Source organism: Xenopus tropicalis, chromosome 2 (genome assembly GCF_000004195.4).
Source record: "Xenopus tropicalis strain Nigerian chromosome 2, UCB_Xtro_10.0, whole genome shotgun sequence".
In the NCBI taxonomy this organism is placed as follows: domain Eukaryota; kingdom Metazoa; phylum Chordata; class Amphibia; order Anura; family Pipidae; genus Xenopus; species Xenopus tropicalis.
The window spans coordinates 178,157,916-178,177,582 of NC_030678.2; the positions used below are offsets into that span (position 1 = coordinate 178,157,916).

At 45.1% G+C, this 19,667-nt stretch overlaps 2 protein-coding genes across 2 annotated transcripts; both read right to left on the reverse strand.

The window, feature by feature from the left end:
- Positions 1-1,298: 1,298 nt before the first annotated feature.
- LOC100493422 (ecto-ADP-ribosyltransferase 5-like) lies at positions 1,299-5,073 on the reverse strand. The gene is made up of 3 exons (XM_031896259.1): positions 5,010-5,073; positions 3,029-3,096; positions 1,299-2,024 (listed from the first exon to the last, which is right to left on the reverse strand). Exons 1-3 carry the CDS (start codon positions 5,071-5,073, stop codon positions 1,299-1,301), a joined length of 858 nt encoding a protein of 285 aa, XP_031752119.1.
- A 1,779-nt stretch (positions 5,074-6,852) lies between these two features.
- Positions 6,853-14,823, reverse strand: LOC116408620 (vomeronasal type-2 receptor 26-like). Its single transcript, XM_031896260.1, has 5 exons — positions 14,509-14,823; positions 11,131-11,874; positions 10,396-10,614; positions 8,873-8,996; positions 6,853-7,857 (listed from the first exon to the last, which is right to left on the reverse strand). Exons 1-5 carry the CDS (start codon positions 14,821-14,823, stop codon positions 6,953-6,955), a joined length of 2,307 nt encoding a protein of 768 aa, XP_031752120.1. The 3' UTR covers positions 6,853-6,952.
- Between the last annotated feature and the right edge of the window lie 4,844 nt (positions 14,824-19,667).

Below are 19,667 nucleotides of genomic sequence, written 5' to 3' on the forward strand. Positions count from 1 at the left end.
CTCTAACTGTAACAGGAAGTAGTGTGGGAGCAAAAGGCAGAACTCTGCCCATTAAAGGAAAACTATCCCCCCACAATGCATACTTAACCAACCGATAGTTTAAACTGGAATATATTTATCAGTAAATATTGCTCTTTTCCCTAAAGCCACCATCTTGTGATGGGCTGTCACCTGACAGGAAGTGATACAGCTTTGTGCTCCCTCAGAGATCACCTGACAGGAAGTGATGAATTTTCTACAAATTCCCATCACACTTTTTATCATGTTCTCTATGAATTTCATTTTAATTTCCTATCTATTTTTTTCTATCTATTTTTCATGATTTTCCATGGATTTTCTATGGATCAGCTTTGATTTTTCTACATAATTTCTAATGGATTTCCTATAGATTGCTTCATTTGAATTTCTGTGGATTTCAATGAATTTCAAATGAATTTTCCATGGATTTTTACCGCTAAAAAAAAAAAAAAAGTTTTTCGAGATTTATTATGTGTCTAAATGGCTAAAAATCCGACGTTTGCCTCAAAGCTGTGGCGTTTTCGGATTTTTGATGTTGGTTTTTGGATGACAATTCGAAAAAGTCGCGGTTTCAGAGCAACAACTTGGAATTGTCTTTTTTTGCAACTTTTTGCAACTTCGTCTCGCACTGACTTTTCCAATCAGATGTTTTAGTAAATGTTAGACATTCGGGAAATGAGTTTAGTCGAGTTTGAATTATTTTTTTTAAATAAAGAGAATGATAGAGTTTTTGTAAATGTGCCCCTAGGTTTGCCCAGGAGCAGTAACCCATAGCAACCAATCAGCAGGAAGCATTTACTGGTCAGCTGTTTAAAAACAAATGCCTTATTGGTTGCTATAGGTTACTGTTCCCGGGCAAACTTAGTGCCTTTTATTACATATGGGGGGGTTGCAGTCATCTTTGCCTCCATGTTTTTTGCCTGAATAATTTTGTGTTTTGCATTATTGTAACCAATAATTACGTTATCAGATCTGTAGCCAGCAAGTGGGGGGTTAATAGCCATGGTCGCTGCGGTCTGACTGGGGCTCATTTAGTCATTTACTAAGAGCAAAATATCGAAACAATTCCCCCTGTTTTTTTACCCACAGGGGCCTATTTATTATAGTGTGTAAGCCAAAATCATTGGTGCTGTTGCCTGTAGCAACCAATCAGATTTACTTTTGTTTTCTAACGTGTAGGTGACCGCTCAAATCTAATTGCTAATTGGTTGCTATGGGCAACATCACCCGATATTTTGCTCTTAGTTAGTGAATGAGCCCCAGTGTAACCACATGATGAATTAGCACCAATCAGCAGAGATCCCCTCACCTCCCAGGTAGGCGCAGTTGAAGTAACTGCATTGCACCCCGGTGCTCTCCACCACGTACAGCGATTTGACCTGTTTGACGAATCGGAACTGCTCCGTGACAGGAATTAACACTTCTGCCTCCGCCGGGAAGAACGAGAAGTCTCGTATGGAGGCCCCGAAGCAGGTCTCTATGCGGAATACGGAGCCCATACCAAACCGCAGTGCCACCTTTTTATCGAGAGAGGAGGAGGTGAATTGGCGAAAGTGAAAAAGAGACGAGAGGCTGTAGGTGGCGTCGCTGCCCCGGTAGGCCGTGAGCGTCCTGTTACAGTCGGGTTTGAGGAGCTGCAGCGCCCGCGTCAGGTAGAAGTGAAGGGCCTTGAAGTGAAACTCCCTCATGTAATGATCCCTAGAGACCCCGGCCGCGCTCACGTTGTTGTTCAGCTGTCGGAATATGGGGTTCCCCTCGGGATAATCGTTTGTATAGACCAATAGGGCGATTCCGTACTCATCCCGGAACTCGTCCGGAAGCTCCAACGTGGGCTCTATCTCCTCCCACTTTTCCGTCGCATTATCCCAAGCGGAGCCGAATTCTCTGTTCAACTTCTCCTTCTTCAGCACCAGAAACATGTGTTTCTCCATCTTGTCTGCGCAGCCGATGTACTGATCATCAAATGCGTCCGATTTATATCTCAGCTGGTAGGTCTCAGCCCCCACCTGCGGGAACAGAGAGAAACGGTCTGTCTCATCCCCCCCATTGTAAGCAGCAGTCCTGCCCTGCTTTATGGCTGAGATTCTAGCTATCTGTATAACAGAGCATTCTGTCACAGTGGCACAGATCCTATCTGATCCCCCCCATTGTAAGCAGCAGTCCTGCCCTGCTTTATGGCTGAGATTCTAGCTATCTGTATAACAGAGCATTCTGTCACAGTGGCACAGATCCTATCTGATCCCCCCCCCATTGTAAGCAGCAGTCCTGCCCTGCTTTATGGCTGAGATTCTAGCTATCTGTATAACAGAGCATTCTGTCACAGTGGCACAGATCCTATCTGATCCCCCCATTGTAAGCAGCAGTCCTGCCCTGCTTTATGGCTGAGATTCTAACTATCTGTATAACAGAGCATTCTGTCACAGTGGCACAGATCCTATCTGATCCCCCCATTGTAAGCAGCAGTCCTGCCCTGCTTTATGGCTGAGATTCTAGCTATCTGTATAACAGAGCATTCTGTCACAGTGGCACAGATCCTATCTGATCCCCCCATTGTAAGCAGCAGTCCTGCCCTGCTTTATGGCTGAGATTCTAGCTATCTGTATAACAGAGCATTCTGTCACAGTGGCACAGATCCTATCTGATCCCCCCATTGTAAGCAGCAGCCCTGCCCTGCTTTATGGCTGAGATTCTAGCTATCTGTATAACAGAGCATTCTGTCACAGTGGCACAGATCCTATCTGATCCCCCCATTGTAAGCAGCAGTCCTGCCCTGCTTTATGGCTGAGATTCTAGCTATCTGTATAACAGAGCATTCTGTCACAGTGGCACAGATCCTATCTGATCCCCCCATTGTAAGCAGCAGTCCTGCCCTGCTTTATGGCTGAGATTCTAGCTATCTGTATAACATTACTGCACTGCTGTTAAACCTATGGTACCTCACACCCTCAGCCCTGAATCAGTGATTAAATTCTATGGAACAATTCAGGGTATCTGGATATGTATTTCTTACCTGAGGAGCCATACACAGACCCAGTATCCCAAGAGAAATGCAGAAAAGCAGAAGCCTCATTGCTGGGACTGTAATGGAAAAAAATACTCAAAATGTGCTGTACAAACAGCATAGATAGATAGATAGGTAGGTTGATATAGGTAGATAGATATAGGTAGGTAGATAGATAGATGGAGGTAGGTAGATAGATATATGTAGGTAGGTAGATAGATAGATAGATAGATAGATATAGGTAGGTAGATAGATATAGGTAGATAGGTAGGTAGATAGATATAGGTAGATATAGGTAGGTTGATAGATATAGGTAGATAGATAGAGGTAGGTAGATAGATACAGACAGAGAGACTTACCGCACATTGGGTACCTTGGGTGAGTGAATCACAGTGACAGTTGTTCCAGGCCGGTTCCGCGGGTGATGAGAAATAAACATTTTTTTCAAGAAATGAAAAGTGAAAGTGAGTTGCAGTCGGGTTACCTGGCACCCAGGGAGGGGAAACACGTTGGGCTTTTGGTCTCATACAAACAAGTAGAACAAAAGGAGAAAAGACAGGTTACCTTGTTCTACAGAACATTCCATCCATTGCTCAGGTTCAGAGATACTGCACTTACATCAGTTATTTGACCAGATACTTTCCATTCTGCTTCTTACTGACCTGGGGGGGGGGGGAACAAATGGATAAAGGGTCCCAGTTTGTCTAAGTAAAAGGAACCAAACCTTGTAATAGGGACCCCCTCACTGTGACAGTATCCGACCCTTCCTTGAAGCTGATTCCATCTTGGGGTAGGGCCAGGGCATTATGGGGCGATTGTCCTGACCAGATAGATGGGAGAGACAGACAAATAGATTAGACAGAGACGATAGATAAATAAGAAGGATCGGTGGATGGATAGAGAGACAGACAGAATTCATTCTTGTTTTTCCATTTTTAAGAAGATTATCCCCTTGCCCCAGTGAGAATTCTGGATTATCCACCAGTTGGACCATCACAAAAGCTTAAGGCAGTTATGCCATTCACTGGTTTTAACCCAGGGGCTAAGGGTTGGGAATAAAGTTCCACCACTTTTTGTCCACGTACTCAAACCAAAGAATTCTGAAGAAGTTGGAGCTCCTTATCTGTTCTTTCAGCCTTTAACCAGGGCAAAGGCTCATCTTCAGGCCCAGATTTGTGGCGAGGCTACAAAGGCTCGGGCCTAGGGGGCAGCACAAGTGTGGGGGCAGCATGCTGCCCAAGCCGCACTGAAATTTCGCCCACATTTTGCTCCATGAGTTTAAATGGATGTAGGAATGGGGGCGCCCATATAACAAATCTGGTGCTGCTCTACCTTCTCTTTGATCATTGTTAGGTAGGTAGGAAGCCCAATAAAGGGGATACTTACCCCTGTGCTTTCCCAGTAGAACCTTCCCAAGTCTGACTTCCAAACCCAAAGTGAGCTTTGCCTCCAAACTGACTAGTGCTCCTTCCGTTGGTCTTTCTCCCCCCATTTCTATTCATGCCAGGGTATTGTCTTACTTCTCAAAAAATGTCTAATAACAAACAAACTCAAATAAACGGTAAATGAATGAATAAATAAATAAATGGGCAGTGGGATTTACCGTATATACTCGAGTATATGGATAAGATGTCATTCATTGCACCCCCCCCCCCCCGTGGACATCCGTTCTGCGCTCCCGTGTGCGCACTCGCACCCCAACCCCCCCCCCGTGGACGTCCGTTCTGTGCTCCCGCTCTGCGTTCTGTGCTCCTCGCTCGTACACCAACCACCCCTCGTGGTTGCACGCACGTATCGCCCAGACCCGCCCCGTCGCCGTGCGCGCTCTTACTGCCAAGACCCCTCGTTGCTGTGCGCTCCTATGCCATAATCCGTAAGAGACCCATCTTATGCTTACCGCTCTACAGGCACAACTAAAACGGAGACAGTGACAAAGAGGAGTGCGTGCCTCGGTCCCCAGCAGCTTCAAGCGGCCCCGCTCCCAGCCTACAGTAAACACCCGCCGCTACTCCGGGGCTAAGCTGCAGCGCAAGCAGAGCCATTGCGTTGTCCATGGTGGTGGTTGGTTGCTAAGTTGCAACAAACCACAGCAGCCTTCTAGTACTTCATTGGTTATGGAGGGGGAATTGCCAACTGCTGGAATCCTCAGACAGATGAATATTAGGGATTTGAACTGGTTGCATAGAACTCAGGACCCGGACTGAGGAAGAGCTGTCCAAACTGTGCCTTAACTTGAAAGTGGCTGCTCCCAGCCAAGGAGCGACTCGGCCTGCAATGTATTGCACCCCAGTGCTTTGGCACACCAGCAAACCTGGCTTTTCCCTGGCTGCATAAGGCCCCTGTAAACCTGCACAAACTGTAAGTCTACCCTGATGCACTCTCACAAATAGAAGTTATTAGACAGTATAGACAGTTAAAAAAAAAAACTTAGCAGTAGCGGCTGCATTTCCCACCCTAGGCTTATACTCGAGTCAATACAGTTTTCCAGTTTTCTTTTCGGCTTATATTCAGATCGGCTTATACTCGAGTATATACGGTAAGTTAGAGTAGTAATATAAGGCATACCTAGACTCCTAGAGGTTCTGGTGTATAAACCCCGAACCTATCTCAGAATATTCAATCCCAAAGCACTCAAAGGAAATCAATGCATCAAATAAAGTTCAAATAGCTCACTAGGGTCCAAAGGTGGTCCGGGTGCCCAAAGCCCCGAACCCGCAGCCGAAGGGTGAAAGAATCATAAATCGCTGAAGGAACTTCAAGCACGCTAGGACGAGCTGAGTCTGCTAAAACATGGTTTTTATTTCTCCATTTAAAATCAAAGTGCCTGATGCGTTTCGCGCGCCAATGATGAAGTGCGCACGTGCACGAAACACGTCAGGCACTTTGATTTTAAATGGAGAAATAAAAACCATGTTTTAGCAGACTCAGCTCGTCCTGGCGTGCTTGAAGTTCCTTCAACGATTTATGATATTTTTTTACTTCTACTGATGCTGCTTTGTGGCAGGGTCCCGCCTTTTCCCAGTAAGCAGATCCCAAAGATTCCTAATTCCGGACAAATAAGCAGCTCCTACTTTGCAAATCTGGGAGGAACTAAACCCCTACTCTCTTACTTTCATTTCATTGGTTTGTTATTGCCACCTACACGTTATTTCATATTTGCTTAAGTGACTTTTCAGCGACACAGAATTTCCTTGTTTGTTCTGCCTTTGTCCTGATACTGAATCAGGGCATATCCTTAATACCTTAATGCATAACATATCCTTACTGGGTACCTGGAAAGTACCGGATACTTCTGCTGTTCTGAACAATAAATCCATGTTCTGGGTGAAGCCGCCTTATTACTGATTGTATCTGTAGTTACAGCCATTTGTCCTACACAGATCATGCATTAGGCTGCAGTAATGATCTTCTGCCTGTTACATAATTACATAGTAACAAAGGGTGAATAACACACTTGCCCATAAAGTTAGATGTTTAATACTTTGTACCCCCCCTAAGTGGCCCAAAAAAATAGTGGGGCTTGACAGCTCTGCCCCCCACGTCTGCCCGCCCAGTCCTCACTCACTGGATGGACTGTTGGTTCTGAATTACAAAGTGCCAGCGGCACCTTAGAGAAACAGAGGGGACAAGTGGAGCAGCTTTTGGGCTTTTTTATGGATATTTCACCTGAGAAAACAATGAAAAATGATGGTATATGTTCCATTTGTTAAAGTTTTTATTTGCCTCTTTAATTTACATTAACAAATCTAGAAAAAAAGAACAATAAAGGAGAGAGAAAGGGAGAAGAAGAGCCCAATACTAGCCAAGCCGTACATATATTGTGCCATCTAACTCAGCCAGACACCCTCTAGTCATAGCCAACCATTGTTGAATTCGAATTTTAGCCGTTTAGACACATAATATATCTCGGAAAGATTTGAGGTAACTAAAGAGTTATTTATTATCCATGCCCGTGACATGTACTTTAGAGCTGAGGCCTCTCTTCAGTAGAATAAGACACATTTTGGGTATAAATATACAAGCCAGTAACCCTGTGCTGGAACCCAGGATGGCAAATATCTCCACGGCCACCATGTATTTTCCTTTGGTGCTCAGGTAGGAGGGGATGAAAGAGACCCAGACGCTGAGGAACACCAACATGCTGAAAGTGATGTATTTGGCCTCATTGAAGCGGTCGGGTAAGTTCCTCACAAGAAACGCAACAGTGAAGCTCAACAGAGCCAAAACCCCCAGGTAGGAAATCTCCACATAAAGCAGAACAGCTGATCCCTCATTGCAGATAAGGATCATCTTTCCTTTCTCTGATTGGATGTCGTAGTCTGGGAATGGTGGAGAGAGGACCATCCATGCTAAGCAAATGGCTGCCTGTCCCACCGAGCAGCCAATGACTATATAGATGGGCAGTCTGGGTCCAACCCACCTTCTCAGCTGGCTGTCTGGGGATGTAGCTCTGAAGGCAACGGCAACTGTGACGGCTTTAGCGAGTATAGAGGATTCAGCAATGGAGAAAGCCAACCCAAAGGCAGCTTGTCTGACCATGCACGCGAGAGGTTTAGGTTGGCCTATAAAGAGCAGGCACGAGAGGAACGAGAGACAGAGAGACACCAGGAGGGTGTAGCTTATATTTGTATTATTGGCTCTAACAACAGGCGTTGCACGGAATTTGATGAAAACTCCCAGTATTGTTATTGCACAAGCAGAAAGGCCAATGGAGGCCCCACCCAAACCTGCACCCAGTGGGTCTTGGTAGGAGAGAAATTCCACCAACCTTTGGAGGCACCTATCCCTTCTCTTATTGGGCCACTGGTCCTTTGGGCATTTCATACAATAGTCCATATCTGGAAAGGAAGGAGATTATTAGCGTGGCCACTATAGTACGGCAATTATTTGCCACATTACAAACATCCCATTCACTAGTGCCTGGTTCTACTCACTCCCCCTTGCCTGCACTCTTCCCTTACTAGCTCCTCATACTCTTGACTACTCTGACCCCACAAGAGGATTATCTGCAGACGGACACACTAACTTGGCAATGTAGCTTTTTTTAGCCCAGATATACGTAAGGCTTCCAAATAATAATAGTAAACACAATAAAAATCCTGCACCTCAAAATTAATCATAAAAAATAGAAATATATTTATAATAACATTGAAAATGGTGTATTTTATTTTCCCTAGCGGAATTCCCCTGAGCTGTGCTCCTTACTGCCCACTAGGGGGAGGCACTGAGCTGTAAATCCCAGTTCCCAGTATCTGTCACAAGCAAAGAGGTTCAGGTCTACTGGGGTTCCAAAACAGGTAACTGACGAAAATTTACATTTACATGGTTTATGGGATTTTTTTTTTATGGAATTCATTCCCAGAATTCCTTTTGTTTTTTGTTCTCAACTTGAATTGTGAAAAAAAAAAAATTCAAACTCGAACGTTGAGAAATCGCCCCTTTAGTTTCTTTACTTACTTTGATAAAACTTTTGTATTTGTACCTTTTAATGATCTAAAACATTTTTATGAATCATCCTTGAGATGCAAATAAATTCAAGAAGATTCATGGACATTCTATATTCTACAAGGATAAAGAGAATACAGGTTATATTAAAATGTTTGGCATGCTAGGCTCGTTATCTTAAATCGTTTCAGCCCTCATGACGTTGAACTGAAGAAGCCACACTGGGGGGGAGGGTGAAACCTATTCTGAACAGGAGCCACAAAAGGAGGGGTGGAAAATTGCCAAGATGACTCCACGTCTGGTCGCTTCAGCCGTATCACTACTAGATCCTGCATACCATGGCCTGGAGGAATGAAGCCTTCATAGACATATATTAGACTATATCTTTAGGTACAAAGTTGGACCAACCAGTTTGATTAGAGACTTCTCCCTCCTCACAAGGAACACAATCATAGCAACAGAGGGGTTGTCCTTCCCGTTTGGCTTTCCTGGAGCCGGGGAGGCAGCTGCTACTGCACACAGAGCGGGGAGCCTGTTGGGTGGAACAAACACTTGGGTCATGGGATTCATAATCATAAACCATAAGATCTTCTGGAATTCACATATCCAAAATGCAAAGAGGTACTGTAAAGGTCCCCATACATTGGCAGATCTGCTCACTTGGCAATGTCACCAAGTGAGCAGATGTTCTCCTGATATCCTCTACCTATGGGTGGGCGATATCGGGAGAATGCAGGGTAATTTGATCATTTGGCCCTGGTGCCAAACGATCTAATTATAATGACGGGTATAGGCAAAGTTGGTCTGGGGACCGCATCAACGAGCCGATGCGCTCCCCGATCCGACTAGATTTTTAAACCTGCCCGATCGAAATCTGATTTCAGGCCAGATATTGGTCGGGCAGGCCCGTCGGTAGTGCCCATACACGGGCCAATTAGCTGCCGAATCGGTCTAAGGGACCCACTATTGGCCCGTATATGGGGACCTTAAGTTTCTAAAAGCAACCATATTATGAAGATGGGAGCACTGTGCCACACCCTGTTGTTAAGATGACACTTATGGTTCATTCCCTTCCCATGTCTGTTCCAGTAAAAAAAATGAAATAACTGTCAGCTCCTAGATCATGAAATCATAGAGAAGCCCTGAAACTGCCTTGTTTTAGAGATGATTTACCGATGTGGATGCAAATTACAACGTTACATAGTTAAGTTGGGTTAAAAAAAGACCAAAGTCCATCATGTTAAACCCCTCCAAGTGGACCCCAGTGCACATGTATATACACACATACTATCTATACACTCTAATGAAAACCTTTATTAACTGGTTCCTCAGTTGGACAGACAGATGAAAAATAACAGTTCAGAATCTCTGCTTTTTCCCTGTTCTCATCAACCAACTGACCTCCCTCTGATACTATGAGTCTCGCTTCATTTTTTTTGTTATTTACATATTTAAAAGATAATTTTGTATTCCTTTTACCCCTTACTGCAATACCCCCTTCCATCTCTATTTGTTCTTAGTCAGTGTGGGTGTAATTTCAGGTGTTTAATAGAATCTGGAATATATTTGTGGACACAAGCTCGACTACGGCTGTGTAGGTGGGACGCTCACGGAGTAAATCCTCCTCCATGAGGGTTTTGATCCCAGGGTTCCGTTTCTGTGCAATTCATCAGCAGCTAAAGAACTAAAGCTTAACACATATTAAGGCTGGACATGTTACACTCCATGTTTCATGTCTCTGTACCAACCCAAGACCCCCACAGCCCCATAGCAGGTAGGATTATTTGTGCCTCAGAAAATGCACCGGTAACTCCCCATCATCCTCTGGGCTGCTCTCCCCGAGCTTAGGGACCGACACACAATATACAGTATATTAGTTCTTCTTGAATGGTTATGTCCCTCAGCCCCAGAATGTACGTGAAACATCTCACCTCTGTATATGGGCTCCCCCACCCTATGGCGCTATCTTTAATGTGGAACTGGGCAGGATGAGACCTGTAGCTGCCAACTTCTACCATTCGGTCCTTCCCATCTGGGGACACAATGCAGTTTAGGATATCGAACTCTCCAGGCATTTCCCCTTCGTCAGAGAAGAAAAAGTCCCCATCGCTCTGTGTTGGAAATTGTACTTTATTTAGATGGGGGATCATCTGCAATGTAAATAAAATATCAATATTTGATACTGAATATAATCTGCATTTCTTTATACGTTTACATTTGTATTAATCCGTAATGTACTTACTATAGGTAGAAGTCAGTTATTAGTAAGAGCTAAAAATTAGAGCATTTCCTATCAGTCACATTTGATTTTTTTTTTTGTAAAGTCTAACAAGCTGCCCAGGCTCCATTACTGTCAGTCTTGGACATCACCGAGGGACAACCTCTGTTGTAAAGAATCAGCAGGAAACAGAATTTCCCCAACCTACATAGACTCCAGGGAATGTGAACAATAAAAGAAGCCTTAAATGGTGATCTAAGGACCATTTCTTGCCCACAATGCACCTTGCCCTGCCGTCTTAATGCCAAGTTAAATCATGGGAGGCTCAGAAGGTCGTTAATACATTTATCAGTCATGAACACCCCTAGTTTGTTTGGCTCAAACATAGGGCTAGATCGTTCTTTTTACAAAAAAAATAAGGATATGAAGATATGAAGTATAAGCCTACCTGCCAAGGGTGGAAATGTCTGAGCCATTGCCCAGTGGAAAGGAACCCTGGTTGTTTCCGTGCCTTGGAGACCATATCATGGAACGCGTGCGCCACGGCATACACGGCTGTATAGACGCTGTAGGTGAGACGGAAGGGCTCGGAATTGCTTTTGTTTAAAGGATTTCCTTTCCTATCACTGGGAAGAGAAAATAACATTCCCTCTATGTGCCTGATTGCCCTTCTAGGAACATAATCCATGAGATCTTTCATACCATGAATGTTTCCTCTTCGTGTTACAAACAGCAGGGAGCCGTTGAGCGGATAAAGAGTTTTGAAATTATACACGTTTTCTCGAATAAGTGTCAGAGTAACAGAAGTAACAAAGACTTTCCCTTTTATTTCCTCCCAGTGCTCACCAATCATTAACTGGAGGAAGTAGCCGATGTTGCAGTATAAAATGATCACAGTTGCAGTTGAGTTCTTGATGAGAACATTTGTTCTTTTGGTTTCCCCTTTATCTACTGGAAAAATGACATGAAACTCCACACAAATCCCATGGCTGATGAGCTGCTCCCTCAGAAGGCTACTGGACTTGGCATTGCTCTCATCAGCAGAAGCCACAATGCCAACCCAAACCCAGCCGAAGTGCTTGAGGAGCTCTATGATGGCCTGGTGGTGGGACAGCTGGTTGGGAACCGTACGGAAGAAAGAGGGAAACTGCTCCCTGTCAGAAAAGGAAGGGTCCATCGCCCCATAGCTGATCTACTTGGAACATAAAGAGTATTGAAAGGGACACTGCCATGATATTTATGGAGCTGTTTATCTCTAAATGACCCTGTTACACAGCAAATAATTCCCTCTGCCATTTAACCTTTTATTCTTCAACCAACAAATGTATTTGTAGCTGTAATATTGGTGTGTAGGCGCCATCTCAGTGCCTTGTGCCTGAGTCTGAGCTTTCAGCCAGCGCTACACATTAGAACTGCTTTCAGCTAACCTATTGTTTCTCCTACTCCCATGTAACTGGAGGAGTCCCAAGCCGGACTTGGATTTCTTACTATTGAGTGCTATTCTGATACCTACTGGGAGCTGCTATCTTGCTCTCTTCCCATTGTTCTGCTGATCGGCTCCTGGGGGTGAGGGGGGGGTATCAATCCAACTTGCAGCGCAGCAGTAAAGTGTGCCTGAGTCTGAGCTTTCAGCCAGCGCTACACATTAGAACTGCTTTCAGCTAACCTATTGTTTCTCCTACTCCCATGTAACTGGAGGAGTCCCAAGCCAGACTTGGATTTCTTACTATTGAGTGCTATTCTGATACCTACTGGGAGCTGCTATCTTGCTCCCTTCCCATTGTTCTGCTGATCGGCTGCTGGGGGGGAGGGGGGGGGATATCACTCCAACTTGCAGCGCAGCAGTAAAGTGTGCCTGAGTCTGAGCTTTCAGCCAGCGCTACACATTAGAACTGCTTTCAGCTAACCTATTGTTTCTCCTACTCCCATGTAACTGGAGGAGTCCCAAGCCGGACTTGGATTTCTTACTATTGAGTGCTATTCTGATACCTACTGGGAGCTGCTATCTTGCTCCCTTCCCATTGTTCTGCTGATCGGCTGCTGGGGGGGAGGGCAGGTATATCACTCCAACTTGCAGCGCAGCAGTAAAGTGTGCCTGAGTCTGAGCTTTCAGCCAGCGCTACACATTAGAACTGCTTTCAGCTAACCTATTGTTTCTCCTACTCCCATGTAACTGGAGGAGTCCCAAGCCGGACTTGGATTTCTTACTATTGAGTGCTATTCTGATACCTACTGGGAGCTGCTATCTTGCTCCCTTCCCATTGTTCTGCTGATTGGCTGCTGGGGGGGAGGGGGGGGGATATCACTCCAACTTGCAGCGCAGCAGTAAAGTGTGCCTGAGTCTGAGCTTTCAGCCGGCGCTACACATTAGAACTGCTTTCAGCTAACCTATTGTTTCTCCTACTCCCATGTGTGATAAAACCACTTTTTTGTACTCTGAGAAAAAAAATGTTATCTCTTCTGCTATAATGTAAGTGTGGGGCAAATGGTACAGCCTGTGCTCATGTCTGTTTAATGTTATGTGTAGCCGCCTGAATTCCTGTTCTCCCAAGGTAATTGCCCCTGCTGTGAGGGCAAATAAAGCCCGGACCCTCTGTATTCCAATACACATAGTTGGCCCCAAGACCCCCTGTAAGGGCTGTGCCCTGTCTGGATCCTGTATACAGACTAAACTGGGCATGCTCGCTATTATTATTATTAACATTTTTTTTTTTTTAATTTAGATTTTTATTGATATTTAAGTCTTAACAAACCATAATAGTCAGATTTAACAGTGATGATAGATCAAATTGGGGGTCCCCTTCATTAAGGGTCAGACCTAGGCCTCTCAATATTAGTAATGTTTCCTGGGTCCCTTTCACCAGTTGAGCTGGTTAGTAAGAGGAATGTGCTGCCTGGTGTTACTTAAACAGATTAGAATAGTATATATGGGGGAAAGTATGAGGAGAAAAGACAGTAAGGTGTATTAACTATAACAGTAACTGAAAGGAAAAGAGATAGAGAGGAGGTAGGAAAGATTATAGGGTCAATCTGCTCAGGTTTTTTGTGTTATAGTCCATTGTCCTTCTCTGGTCTTGCTGTCTTGATACGGGTGGGGGCCCTCCAGTTGAGATCTGCGGAGCTTATTCGTTCTCTTTGTTGTGTAGGGACCCATAGGGTTAAGTCCCCTGTGGCTTTATACCCCTACTTCACAAGCTATTCTGTTATTGGGCAAAGCCCTTCTTCTTAGGTTTCAGTTAAGTAACTGTATCCCTCATAGGTTTACACAGGTTGACCACTCCCCCTGCAGACTGATATAGTGTCTGGCAGGAGGGTGCAGCTTCCTCTATTGGCTGCAGGCTGTGTCCTAAGCAGAGCTCCATTGAGCCTGGGAACAGACATAGGCCCCAAAAGCCAATTGTACCCTAGGGGACCTTATACCCTAGTGAAAATCGGGGACAGGGCCCTGTGAACGAGCACAAGAAAGCACAGCAGATATATTTAATAGCACCCTCTAGGAGAGGTGAGCATAGTTAGTCCAGCTAGAAAGGGCAGCCATTAGCCCCACCAAAGGAGACATTACGGGTTTAGCCTACCCCAGGCTCTATGCCTTGCTGTAGGGACTCCAGTTAAGACAAAGCAATTCAGGCTAGTATTTACCCCTGAACCAAGGTTGGCTGTAGGAATCCATTCCAGTAAAGGGCATCCATCCTGGGCTACCAGCTAATGCCTCAGCATACTGTATACCCTTTATATAATATACACCTTCCTGTCCCTTCCTGAGCCTCCCCGCAACCTTGTATGTACATTTCTACTGACATACAGACATGTATGGACACTTACTTACCTGTGGGATTCTGTAGTTACTGATTATAGTGCTGATACTTAGAGACGGAGAAGACAGAAGATGCCCAACAATGGCAGCCAACCCTCCCCTCTTGTGACAGTTATAATTGGGGACCATATATCTGGTTCCTGATAGGATTCTCAGGGCACTCTCGATACTCAGGCTCTCAGAATAACAAGTATCATGGATCTGGAAGCCCAGAGTGATATTTGGCAAAAGGTCTGGATTTTTGTTGATTTCATTAACAGCAAATAAAAATGCTGTCAGGTGGCGCCTGAACCTCCAGGATGCCCTGTAATTATACAGGAAACTCATGGTGACCAAACAGTGCTGCTGAGTATCTCCCTGTGTTACGGGAATACTGACAAATCATATCTCAGAATCATTTAAGCATGGAATTTGCAGAATGTCATTTTTGGGTACTGGTGATTATAAAAATAAGTAGGGGAAAGAATAATGTGTTCTTTGTATTTGTCAGCATAACCTATACCTTTGTACCAGTGATGGGGATAGTATGGTGTGTAATGTAGTTATACACTTATCATAAAGTGCTGGGAGCCTCCTTAATTGAGAAGGGTTTGGGGGTGTTTGTGGATAACAGACTGTGTAACTATAGGCAGTGTAAGTGGCTACTAAAGCAAACAAAGCATCATCTGGTATAATGAAATGACATTAACTTGAGGGATGAAAACATATTTTTGTTTTTTTATAGGTCTCTGGTAAGGCCTCACTGTGAGTATGGGGGCAGTAACAGTGAGTATGGGGGCAGTAATAGTGAGTATGGGGGCAGTTTGGGGTTTCAGTCCTTAAGAAGGAGATTCATGAGCTGGAGAGAGTGCAACTAAACCGGTAAAGGCGCTTGTGACATGGTTACTCTTTACAAGTACATCAGAGGGGATTATAGGCAGATAGGGGGGATCTTTTTTCCCCTTAGAAAACATCAATGCACCCGAGGCCCCCCTTTAATTTTGGCTACGAGGTTTCCAGAATGCCTATAAGAGGGGTTTGGATGACTTCCTGAAGAATAAGAATATCTCTATTGTGATATTAAAATCTGCAGTTAGTATAGATATTGGTATATTGTTTTATGTCTGTGAGCGTATAGATAGGTCAGTGTGGGTCTGTATGTGAGTGGATAGGTCAGTGTGGGTCTGTATGTGAGTGGATAGGTCAGTGTGGGTCTGTATGTGAGTGGATAGGTCAGTGTGGGTCTGTATGTGAGTGGATAGGTCAGTGTGGGTCTGTATGTGAGTGGATAGATAGGTCAGTGTGGGTCTATATGTGAGTGGATAGATAGATAGGTCAGTGTAGGTCTGTATGTGAGTGGATAGGTCAGTGTGGGTCTGTATGTGAGTGGATAGGTCAGTGTGGGTCTGTATGTGAGTGGATAGGTCAGTGTGGGTCTGTATGTGAGTGGATAGGTCAGTATGGGTCTGTATGTGAGTGGATAGATAGGTCAGTGTGGGTCTGTATGTGAGTGGATAGGTCAGTATGGGTCTGTATGTGAGTGGATAGATAGGTCAGTGTGGGTCTGTATGTGAGTGGATAGGTCAGTGTGGGTCTGTATGTGAGTGGATAGATAGGTCAGTGTGGGTCTGTATGTGAGTGGATAGATATGTCAGTGTGGGTCTGTATGTGAGTGGATAGGTCAGTGTGGGTCTGTATGTGAGTGGATAGGTAGGTCAGTGTGGGTCTGTATGTGAGTGGATAGGTCAGTGTGGGTCTGTATGTGAGTGGATAGGTCAGTATGGGTCTGTATGTGAGTGGATAGGTCAGTGTGGGTCTGTATGTGAGTGGATAGGTCAGTATGGGTCTGTATGTGAGTGGATAGATAGGTCAGTGTGGGTCTGTATGTGAGTGGATAGGTCAGTGTGGGTCTGTATGTGAGTGGATAGGTCAGTGTGGGTCTGTATGTGAGTGGATAGGTCAGTGTGGGTCTGTATGTGAGTGGATAGGTCAGTGTGGGTCTGTATGTGAGTGGATAGGTCAGTGTGGGTCTGTATGTGAGTGGATAGATAGGTCAGTGTGGGTCTGTATGTGAGTGGATAGGTCAGTGTGGGTCTGTATGTGAGTGGATAGGTCAGTATGGGTCTGTATGTGAGTGGATAGGTCAGTGTGGGTCTGTATGTGAGTGGATAGATAGGTCAGTGTGGTTCTGTATGTGAGTGGATAGGTCAGTGTGGGTCTGTATGTGAGTGGATAGGTCAGTATGGGTCTGTATGTGAGTGGATAGGTCAGTGTGGGTCTGTATGTGAGTGGATAGATAGGTCAGTATGGGTCTGTATGTGAGTGGATAGATAGGTCAGTATGGGTCTGTATGTGAGTGGATAGATAGGTCAGTGTGGGTCTGTATGTGAGTGGATAGATAGGTCAGTATGGGTCTGTATGTGAGTGGATAGGTCAGTATGGGTCTGTATGTGAGTGGATAGGTCAGTATGGGTCTGTATGTGAGTGGATAGGTCAGTGTGGGTCTGTATGTGAGTGGATAGGTCAGTGTGGGTCTGTATGTGAGTGGATAGGTCAGTGTGGGTCTGTATGTGAGTGTATAGGTCAGTGTGGGTCTGTATGTGAGTGGATAGGTCAGTGTGGGTCTGTATGTGAGTGGATAGATAGGTCAGTATGGGTCTGTATGTGAGTGGATAGGTCAGTATGGGTCTGTATGTGAGTGTATAGATAGGTCAGTATGGGTCTGTATGTGAGTGGATAGATAGGTCAGTATGGGTCTATGGGTCTGTTTGCAGAATTCCAGCAGCCTGACTGTAACCATACAGGTCCCCCATAGCCCACAGCCTGACTGTAACCATACAGGTCCCCCATAGCCCACAGCCTGACTGTAACCATACAGGTCCCCCATAGCCCACAGCCTGACTGTAACCATACAGGTCCCCCATAACCCACAGCCTGACTGTAACCATACAGGTCCCCCATAACCCACAGCCTGACTGTAACCATACAGGTCCCCATAGCCCACAGCCTGACTGTAACCATACAGGTCCCCCATAGCCCACAGCCTGACTGTAACCATACAGGTCCCCCATAGCCCACAGCCTGACTGTAACCATACAGGTCCCCATAGCCCACAGCCTGACTGTAACCATACAGGTCCCCCATAACCCACAGCCTGACTGTAACCATACAGCTCCCCCATAGCCCACAGCCTGACTGTAACCATACAGGTCCCCATAGCCCACAGCCTGACTGTAACCATACAGCTCCCCATAGCCCACAGCCTGACTGTAACCATACAGGTCCCCCATAACCCACAGCCTGACTGTAACCATACAGCTCCCCCATAGCCCACAGCCTGACTGTAACCATACAGGTCCCCATAGCCCACAGCCTGACTGTAACCATACAGCTCCCCCATAGCCCACAGCCTGACTGTAACCATACAGGTCCCCATAGCCCACAGCCTGACTGTAACCATACAGGTCCCCCATAGCCCACAGCCTGACTGTAACCATACAGGTCCCCATAGCTGGGGCTTAAGGCAAGACCCTCCCTTACAGAAGCCCCCACACATATAGGGAACCTTCAGAGACCCCCATGATAGCGGCTTGGGCCAATTTGCCCAAAGTGCAAGTTCAGTAACTCATTCCCAGGGGCTGTGTGACACCTACACCCTTAATGTTCCTATCAGGGAAACACAAAAGCAAATAATGGAACCCAATTTCTATGAAACAAATGATAAAGGGAAATATTAATGGATTCAGTACATACGCAATACAGTACACATTTGTATACAGCTTATTAAATTCCTTGTTGAAATTTGATTTTTGTAACGTTATCTGCAAAATGCCCCCGATATTAATGTCCCCGGGTTCTGAATATGACAGTGATCTCTCCGGTTCTTCAAGGCGGCAGTTTGCTTTAACTACCGGAACTGCCAAACATAGAACTGCAAGTTGGACCCAAATCTGCCAAAGAGACAAATTGTTACTGTTACATTTAGTAGTAAGTCAGGTTGAAAAAGACACACACAGAGCTGAGGCCTTTAAATCATTCCCTTTTCTCTGTAATAATAAAACAGTACCTGTACTTGATCCCAACTAAGATATAATTACCCCTTATTGGGGCAGAACAGCCCTATTGGGTTAATTTAATGGTTAAATGATTCCCTTTTCTCTGTAATAATAAAACAGTACCTGTACTTGATCCCAACTAAGATATAATTACCCCTTATTGGGGCAGAACAGCCCTATTGGGTTTATTTAATGGTTAAATGATTCCCTTTTCTCTGTAATAATAAAACAGTACCTGTACTTGATCCCAACTAAGATATAATTACCCCTACATTGTTATGGGCAGGTTGGTCTGGCCAGAAACCCTAAGGTCTAAACTCCATGTTGGACGGTGTTGGATATACAGAATGCTTTCTACTGGTCGGATATAGTCACATGGGTCACAATATAATGGGACTGATAGAGAAACCTGATGGAAGCTTTGCCCTCTGGCCCCGATGCCTGTGGGAAGGGAACATGGCGCCCACATCTGACAAGATAAAATCTAATGGCGTCTGACTGACTTTTTTCTCATTGAAATTCATTTACTGTCGGATGTAGATCCATAAACAGATCCCCCCACCCGACTTTATCTGATCCAATTTCCATTACAGACTATGGAGATCAGATTTTGTTGGATCCTACAGAATCTCCAACTGTTGCATGACAAGATCTGACCCACAAAGTCTGATCAGAATCATAGGGTTCAGCCCTGAAAGTGTAAATACAATATGGAATGGTTTCCATGACTATAGGGGTTCCCCCTGTATGTGGGGCTAGAATCAGCGGGGGGAGTGGGGGCAACAAGAACGTCAGTTGGGGGGGGTGAATGTGAATCTGGTTCCCGTCAAGGGGAGATTTTGAGTATTGTTAGATCTGTAGCAACACATCACCCACCTTCTGTATCTTGATATCCGTGACGGGAGCGACCAGACAGCGAGCCATAAAGGCAACAAATCCCGGGATAATGCCATTGGCCGATCCCATCGTTTCTGCAGATAATTGGACTCAACTTCCGATCCCAGAGACTTGATACAAAAGAAAGATTAACACTTCATTTAAAGCAACAAACCCACTCGCTGTATAGTGGATCCATCAGTCCCTGCGCGGCCCCATTTCCCAGCATGCACAGGGATCCCAGAGCGGGTCAGTCGTCTC

Excerpts from the sequence above, each read along its gene's own strand:
- LOC100493422 (XM_031896259.1), bottom strand. The coding sequence starts at position 5,073 with ATGGACAACGCAATGGCTCTGCTTGCGCTGCAGCTTAGCCCCGGAGTA. Across the intron at positions 3,097-5,009 it reads AGTAGCGGCGGGTGTTTACT|TCCCAGCAATGAGGCTTCTG; the intron begins GTAGGCTGGGAG and ends TTTCCATTACAG. Across the intron at positions 2,025-3,028 it reads GTCTGTGTATGGCTCCTCAG|GTGGGGGCTGAGACCTACCA; the intron begins GTAAGAAATACA and ends CTGTTCCCGCAG.
- LOC116408620 (XM_031896260.1), bottom strand. The coding sequence starts at position 14,823 with ATGAGTTTCCTGTATAATTACAGGGCATCCTGGAGGTTCAGGCGCCAC. Across the intron at positions 10,615-11,130 it reads GACATTTCCACCCTTGGCAG|ATGATCCCCCATCTAAATAA; the intron begins GTAGGCTTATAC and ends TTTACATTGCAG. Across the intron at positions 8,997-10,395 it reads GGGGGAGCCCATATACAGAG|GCTCCCCGCTCTGTGTGCAG; the intron begins GTGAGATGTTTC and ends TCCACCCAACAG.